Genomic DNA, 8,898 nt, shown 5'->3' on the forward strand with positions numbered 1-8,898 from the left:
CTGTAAATCCAAAAGTAGAAATCACAGAATCAAATTTCTTGTACCACTGTCTAGAAGCTTGTTTTAGGCCATAAATTGATTTTCTTAACTTACACACTAAGTTTTCACTTCCAGCTTGTACAAACCCTTCTGGCTGCCTCATATAAATCACTTCATCTAGTTCACCATTCAAGAAAGCTGTTTTAACATCCATCTGGTGCAGCTCCATATCAAAATGAGCCACTAAAGCCATGATTATCCTAAACGAGTCTTTTGTAGAAACTGGAGAAAAAGTCTCAGTAAAATCAATGCCCTCCTTCTGTGTAAAACCCTTGGCAACTAACCTTGCTTTATGTCTCTCTACATTGCCATTTGCATCTCTTTTGGTTTTGAAAACCCATTTACAACCTATAGGCTTCTGGTTGGGGTCAGGTTTAACTAATTTCCAAACTGCATTTTGACTCATGGAATTAATTTCTGCTTCCATTGCTAGCTGCCATTGATGAGATTCACTACTTTCAATGGCCTGATTAAATGTAGTTGGATCATTGTCCTCTGCACAGTCCATTTCAATTTCTGCTTCTTGCAGATAAACAATGTAGTCACTCTCTTCCCCCCCATAAGTTGGTTTTCTTGCTCTCTGTGATCTTCTAGGCTGAGCCACTGGAGGATGGTGAGGTTCAGTTACTTGACCAGTTACGTGGTCAGTTACTTGACCAGGGACAGTTACTTGGTCAGTTACATGGTCAGTGACATGGGCAGTGACTTGACCAGGCACAGTTACTTGGTCAGTGACATGGGCAGTGACTTGATCAGTGACATGGTCAGTGACTTGGTCAGTGACATGGTCAGTTACTTGGCCAGTTACTCGACCAGGGACAGTTACTTCTTGTTCTAAAGGCAATACTACACTTATATTCTCATCTGACACAATTTCCTCAAAATCTGAGGTTAAATCCTCAAGATTTGTATTGTGAACTTTTTCACTTAGAAACTTTACTTGATGTGTTTCAAAAATTCTAGGTGAATGATGAGCAGAATATAATTTATAGCCTTTAGATTTATCTGGATAACCTATAAAATAGCAACTAACAGTTTTGGGGTCAAGTTTATTCAAGCTTGGATTATAAATCCTAGCTTCTGCATGACATCCCCAAACATGACAGTGATGAAGACTAGGTTTCCTGCCACACCAAAGCTCAAAAGCAGTATTTTCTATGGCTTTGCTAGGTGTCCTGTTGCAAATATAATTTGCAGTTTTTAAAGCCTCACTCCACAGAAATTTAGGCAAACCAGTTGTGCACATCATACATCTAACCATATTCAAAAGAGTCCTATTCTTTCTCTCTGCAACACCATTCTGTTGTGGATTATAGGGTGTTGTGTATTGAGCTTTAATTCCATTGTCTTGCAAAAACAAGGCAAATGGACCCTTTTGTTGGCCGGATTCAGTGTACTTTCCATAGAACTCTCCCCCTCTATCTGACCTCACTGTTTTGATTTTCTTTTCTAGTTGATTTTCTACCTCAGACTTAAAGATTTGAAAAGCTTTCAATGCTTGTGCCTTTTCTGAAAGTAGATAAATATAACTGTATCTAGAAAAGTCATCAATGAATGTGATAAAATACACATTCCCACAGATAGTTTGATGCCTAAATGGTCCACATATATCAGTGTGTATGAGTTCTAATAAATTTTGGCTTCTATATGAAGTCTTCTTTCTGGTATTAGTTATTTTTCCCTTAAAGCATTCAACACAGTCTGTTAGATCAGAAAAATCAAGTTCATTTAGGATGTTGTTTTTCACCAAAATTTTCAGTCTCTCTTTTGAAACATGGCCGAGTCTTCTATGCCATAAAAATGCAGACTTTTCATTTAGTTTGGTTCTTTTAACACCTGTTAAAGTGTTAGTACTGTTTGTGTTATTTTCAACAAGTAAAATTTCTTGTTGAGCCATTGAACAATTTAACTGTAAATAATCATTCATAATAACACCAGAACCAATTTGAACAGAATTTTTAGAAATAAGAATTCCATTACTATCCATAACAAGTCTACAACCAGATTTTACTAAAAGAGAAACCGAAACCAAATTCCTTCTCATGGAAGGTACATAAAAAACATTGTCCAAAACTAACAATTTTCCTAATCCTAAATCGAGCTTTAAGGTTCCAATAGCCTTGACTGCCACTCTCATGCCATTGCCTACACACAGGTTCACTTCATCACTTTTTGGGATTCTCCTCCTTATGAATCCCTGCAAAGAATTAGTAATATGAATAGGTGAGCCTGAATCTATCCACCAAGACTGTGGTTCAACATTTATAAGATTAATTTCTAAAGAAAAAACTGTATTAGAAAAAATCTTACCCTTTTTGGCTAACCAATTTTTATAGCTAGTGCAGTCCTTTTTCATGTGTCCTACTCTTTTGCAAAAGTAGCACTTGAACCTTAATGGCCTATTTTCCTTGGCCACTGCAGCTGTTGAACTCTTAGTTATGGCTTTGATAGGCTTGAGCTTATTTTGGGGCTTTTTCCTTTTAGGCTTCTCAATGAGGTTAATGGTTGTAGCAGGTTCCTTTTCTTCCTTGATCCTTGATTCTTCATCCACACAGATGGATATAAGTTCATCTAGAGTCCAGTTTCCCTTTTGAGAGTTGTAACTGGTCCTAAGATGACTAAAACTGTTAGGCAAGGAATGTAGTGCATAATGCACTACCTGCTCATCCCTAACCTCCATCAACAGCTCCCTGAGTCTGCCATTTATATTGATCATCTTCATAATATGCTCTCTAACTCCCCCTGAACCCATGTACTTCAAATCATGAAACTCCTTGGTTAGCCTAGCAGCTTCTGCCTTTTCACTTTCTTTAAACTTAGCACCTATGAGTTCCAAAAAATCTGATGCTAGCTCAGGTTCTTCTATACTTCCTCTGACAGTCTTGGACATAGAGGTACGAATGAGGTTCTTAGCCATTCTATTGGATCTATGCCACTTCTTGTAAAGATCAGTTTCCTTCTTAGTGCTCTTTTCAGTTAACTCTTCAGGTTTGTCCTCAGTGAAGCAATAGTCTATGTTCTCATGCATTCCCATATAGTTCTCTACAGAATCTAGCCAAGCTCTATAGTTGGTTCCAGTTAGCATCAAGACACTGTTCAAGTTCATGTAAGAGTTACCTAAGGAGCAAAACAAAAATTCGTGTGAGTTCTCAATTTGTAAAGAAAATAACTTTAAGTTTTCTGTGTTTTATTTAGCTTTAAGCAACCAAAACAAGAACATACAGAAAACCTAAACAATCCATACTTGCATTCATATGAGTCCATAACCAAAAATAATGTTAAGCAACACTTTTGAGCAGAAGCATAACATCCTGGAGTTCTTTATCAATATACCATGTTCAATGAAAACAAGTTATCCAAAGAAATTTATCCACATCTTTAGACAGAAGAAAAATTTCTAAGTATCCGTATTTATTTTCATCAAGCACGCATATTGCTGTTTTGTATTCTAAAACCATACTTGACCACTTCTTTGGAAGATAAAACTGAAGCATAGTTTTAAAACACAAAACACAATTTCAGTTTTGTTACTCGATCAGTTACTTGATTAGTTACCTGACCAGTTACTTGGTCAGTGACCTGGCCAGTTACATGGTCAGTGACCTGACCAGTTACATGGTCAGTGACCTGACCAGTTACTTGGTCAGTGACCTGACCAGTTACTTGGTCAGTGACCCGACCAGTTACATGGTCAGTGACCTGACTAGTTGGTCAGTTACCTGATCATTGTTTTCTGCCAACATCAATGAAGAATGCTTTGTGCATCATAATCACTTATGCCAACAGAAAACCACAAAACCCATGAGCTTTTAACTTTATATTCTACCCAGATTCATCCTTGTAAGAAAATTAAGTTCTCATATCTGTCAATTTTAATAATGTGTAAAAAATTCTGGGAGATTTTTGTTCTTCATGCAATTTTTACACAATCACATATACAATACCATATCATCAATCAATTCAACATGCATATTCAAGCATAACCAAAATTGATTTGATTCCAAGAAACCACAGAACAATCAAGAAATTGTAAATTTCATCCGGTCACCAACTACTCTAACCTAACGCACGCCGGGAATGCAACTAGTGTTCTTGAGCACAATCAAAAACTCAATTATCATGCTATGAATCGAAATCAATTTCACAGCAAAACCTGTTTTTGCTTTTTCCCCAATTTGCTGCTAAAAATCACAGCAGAAGCGTGAATTTGATATTTAACCAGATGCAGCAATCGACTTAAGTAACTTACTTTGATCAGTTACATGACCAGTTACATGGTCAGTGACTTGGTCAGTTACTTGACCCGTAAAGCAAAAACCTTTTTTTTTTTTTTTTTTTTTTTTTTGTATTTGTTTTGCAAAACCCTAAAACGATTTTGATATATGTGAGCCTATGCTCTGATACCAATTGTTAAAAACCACATACATGCTCACAATATATGCACACAATCATAAAAGGGATTAAGGCCTACCTTCAGCAATCACTGGCATGGATTCCATCTTATGCTACAAACACGAACACTGAATATGGCCTTCTGTTACTTACCAACTTGCTTCTCAATGGACAGAACAATATGCAAAACGTCGGTAGTAATCAGGGACCAATTCATCTGTATATATAGGAGACTTAACCCTCAAGAAGCTTCCCATTAAAGCTATCCATATCGGTTTAGGTTTCCTAGTTAGATTCTTAATGTAACACTTCATTGTAATCTTTCTTGCAGACTAAGAATAGGATTACTTACCTTAATGAATAGATACACTGCTTCATTAAGTTACAAGTATTGATTTACTGTTTGTATCCATGTTAAACTAGGATTGATATTAAGCTAATCATCAATTACTTTATGATGATATGTGTTATGTCCATATTTGATCTTACAAATAGAAAAACCTACTGGTCAGCAACTTCATTATTCTGATGAGATGGCTTCTGCAACTCTCTACTTGTTATCAAACTGGACTCCAAAAGCATTGGCCTTCGCATTCTGGTTCGAATCAAACACACTCAACCACATCGGAGCCGCCGTTCGGATTCAGAATCAAATTGAATTTCAAGTATACAGAGAGACAGAGCTCGACGAACTGACCAACTTTTATACCTAACTTGAAATCGAAGGTCACCAGAAAATATGGAAACTCACCGGAAAAGTAAAATCTTCTTTCATTTGATTCTCTCTCTACGAAGCTTCTCTGAAGAAACTGAGCCTACAGACACAAAGGGAACATCAAGAGGAAGCCATCTCATACCAGTGAGACGCCTTGATTCAACCTGAATCAGAAACTACACCGAAAAATCCGAAAAGATTTCGGGCTTCGCTTTGCCACCATCGCCGGTCGTTCGGAATCGGAACGACTGAGTAGAGCTTCACGCAGCCGAGAAGAGTCCAATGGTGCCTGTCGGACGTCCAGGCAAAGCCGGAAAATGGAGGTTAAGACACCCAGAGACATTTGGGTGTCCAAATCAATTTCCGGAAATAGCTTCCCAATCTTGGCCTTTACACTTGCTTCTCCTCCGCTCTACATCAAAATCAATTCCTCGTTCTTCTTTCTTTCTTTCTTCCTCTAAAGAGCACTATTGTGAAGTGAATCAATCATTCAGATAAAGAGAGAAAGAAAAGAATCCGAAAGCATCTGGAAAGAGAGGGGGTTCAAACCAAAAAAAAAAAAAAAGGAAGGAGAGGGATTAACTCTAAAAAAAAGTTTTTTGTTTTTGAAGTACCGCTTTTACCCTTAAAAATTTAACTGAGTTAACATTTTTACTGTTTCTAAGTATGAATATTGGGTCGGGCTCAAATCGTCAGGTACCATTTTGATATTTTTCAAAATACAGGTATGAAAATTAATAGTCTGGAAAAATTCAGACACTGTTTGGACGATTTTCCCATACAAGAAAGGAAATAAGCGATTTGGGTTTTGAGAGTTAGGGGTGAATAACTCTCAAAGTGGGGTTTAGGAGTGTGATTTTGGAGAGGTAATATAAGGGTTTTGGAATTGTAGAAATGAGTTGCAGAAGAAAGGGAAGAGGCAGAAGAAAAAGATGTAATAGAAAAATATTATTAGTTAACAACATTTGGGGCCCAACGGCCTTTTTATTTTTGTAAAATTCAGGAGCGGTACCGAACTAGATTTAACACGGTTCAAACCCGGTCTACACCGATTTATCAAATTATTCTAGAAAAACCGGACCGAACTGGCCTAAGTTGAGCATCTCCATCAGGGGATTCTTTTATAAACTCTAGGCCAAAGTTATAAACACAAGCAAACATGGAAGTGTCGGTTATACCATAAAAATTTTGCACAGGATGGTGAATTCATGCCTTCAATTCAAAGGCCAAAGTTTTCAACATAAGAGCACATGCAAACCCCCTGAATATTTAAGCCAAGACAAAATAAATGCTTTGGCAAAGCCTTCTTCCCTTCCCTAAACAAAGGGGCAGAAAACTATACAAAGTAATTAGGCAATGCAAAGAACAAGACACCAATTATTTTAGCAGAAAACACAGTATTTCGATAGTAAGATTCAAAATTATGGTTCTGAAGAAAACCTTAACATCCGGAGTACACAAAGGTGCAAACTAAAAATGGCAAAACAGATGTTTCAAAAGAAACGCAATCTAATGTAGTTGCATAAAGAACACTAAGAGACTGCCCGAAATGGTATCTTATGCTCCCGTGAATGCCTTCTTCCCACCGGCAGAAGCCCCGGCAGGAATGACCTTCAATACATTAAACCTTACTGTCTTTGACAATGGCCTGCAAGAATTGAAAACAGAAAAGATCAGATGAAAGACACAGGTAATGCAACATAAGATTCAATGGGGATGAAATCTACAGAAAAGAGAAATGGAAACATTTTCAAGAGTAAAATGTTTGAATCTAACCTGCACTGCCCAATGATGACATGATCTCCCTCCTTCACACGGAAGCATGGTGAAACGTGGGCTGGAATGTTGGAGTGCCTCTTCTCATATCTAAAAAGTATTTACAGATTAATATCCCTGATGCAATTAATAGAACACAGCACACTTTTTGATGATGATGATACGTGAATTACCTTTGGTATTTCTTTATGTAGTGGAGGTAATTGCGCCGAACAATGATAGTCCTCGACATCTTTGCACTATGGCAGGTACCAGCCAGAATGCGACCCCTGATGGAGACATTGCCAGTGAAAGGGCACTTCTTATCAATGTATGTTCCTGCAGAGAAAGACAAACATTTCTTAATGTAAACCACAAAACACCAAATTTTCTTGGCGATTTAGCAGGACAATACACCATTTTTATTTACAAGACAATTTCCTCCCTACTTCCACTCTAGTAACAGAATCACCATTTCACAAGTAACATTGAATTAATAAGCTTCAGTAACAAAACAACATACTTGGGCGTACCACATTGATATTTAAGAACCCAATATACCAATGTTAGAAATTACAAGTAGCTCATCTTATTGAAAACCGTTTGTTTACATCAATTTCAATCATCAATATGCAAATGTTTCGACACAAAGTAAGAACATACAGTAAGCACATCCCATAATCTAAAATGAAAAACATAAAAACAAACCGTAATAGTCAAATTAAAGTGTATGGAATGGAACCTTCAATAGCATCTCTGGGAGTCTTAAAGCCGAGACCAACGCTCTTCCAGAATCGATTGCCTCCCTTTCCAGGCCTCTTTCCCTTGCCAGTCTTCTTGGAGCTGAAACCACATTCATATGTCAATTCTCTCTCAATCTCAGAAAGTGATCTCCAGCTCGGATCTTAATCCCTGATAAACTAAAAGACTTGAAAAGACTATAGAATGAGTTGGTGCTTACCTAAGGAAAACCTTGGGCTGTTTGAGGAAAGCCCTCTCGGTCTGCAACACAAAAAAATAAATAGAGATTCAGTAAGAGCTAATCGAATGAGAACGGAGATGAAGTAGAGAAGGGGAGAGAGGTGAACCTGTTCCGCCATCTTTGAGCTTTCTGTGGACGCCGCGCGAACAAGGAGCAACAACAGCGGAAAAGGTGAGACACCTCAACCTTGGAGATCAGATATATTTGAACCCTAATTTGGGGAATGACTAAAACGTCCTTGAGTTATTTGCCCAATATCGACCCGAATGATAAGAGAGGCCCATTTGGTCTCTCGGTCACTGTGACGGCACAATTTTTCACTAAGCATCATCAGGACACAACCAGGGTTGCCCATCAGATTGATGGTGATTTGAAGGAAAAGAAGATCCGAACCAGTGAATAAATGCTGGACTCTTCCAACTTGTGTAATACATACCCATTGATTTTATATTTTTTAGTTGGATCCTTGATCAAGAGCACTAAAATGAACAAAAATTATCACACTTATCCCATCAACAGATTTTTAATCCTACTCACCCAATTTAAAATGAAAGGACAAAGTTGCCCTTAACATAATTAATAAATCACTGTCATGCCACATTGTCTCTCTCTCTCTCTCTCTCTCTCTCTCTCTCTCTCTCTCTCTCTCTCTCGGCTTTCTCTTTCTCCCCTCGTCGCCCTTCATTGACGACGTTATCACCGGCGGTCCAATTCCACCACGGCTTCCCGGATGGAGGCACCAAAACCAGATTGTGGCTACGCTCGACTACCGACCGTCACACCGAATCTTCAAGGCTTCGGTGACACCGACCTATCCGGATGCACTTGCCTTCACGTGGTGGGAGATCTCGTCGCCAGCGACCAAGAGAAGGTGTTCGTGGCCAGCTTCCACCTCTGTCGGACTATCTACCAGACCCGGACCAGACTCGAGTGATTTGGTCCAACTGCTGCGTGGGTGCCCAGAGCATTTCTCTGGGTGCCGAAATCAACTTCTTTGTTTTTTTTTTTTTTTGTA

The 8,898-nt window shown here is 38.3% G+C and overlaps 1 protein-coding gene across 1 annotated transcript; it reads right to left on the bottom strand.

The window, feature by feature from the left end:
• Positions 1-6,435: 6,435 nt before the first annotated feature.
• On the bottom strand, positions 6,436-8,109 carry LOC112193029 (40S ribosomal protein S11). The gene is made up of 6 exons (XM_024333036.2): positions 7,990-8,109; positions 7,863-7,903; positions 7,644-7,744; positions 7,096-7,240; positions 6,923-7,012; positions 6,436-6,794 (listed from the first exon to the last, which is right to left on the bottom strand). Exons 1-6 carry the CDS (start codon positions 7,999-8,001, stop codon positions 6,704-6,706), a joined length of 480 nt encoding a protein of 159 aa, XP_024188804.1. The 5' UTR covers positions 8,002-8,109; the 3' UTR covers positions 6,436-6,703.
• Positions 8,110-8,898: the final 789 nt, after the last annotated feature.

The sequence above is a fragment of the Rosa chinensis genome, chromosome 3, assembly GCF_002994745.2.
Source record: "Rosa chinensis cultivar Old Blush chromosome 3, RchiOBHm-V2, whole genome shotgun sequence".
Classification (NCBI taxonomy): Eukaryota; Viridiplantae; Streptophyta; class Magnoliopsida; order Rosales; family Rosaceae; genus Rosa; species Rosa chinensis.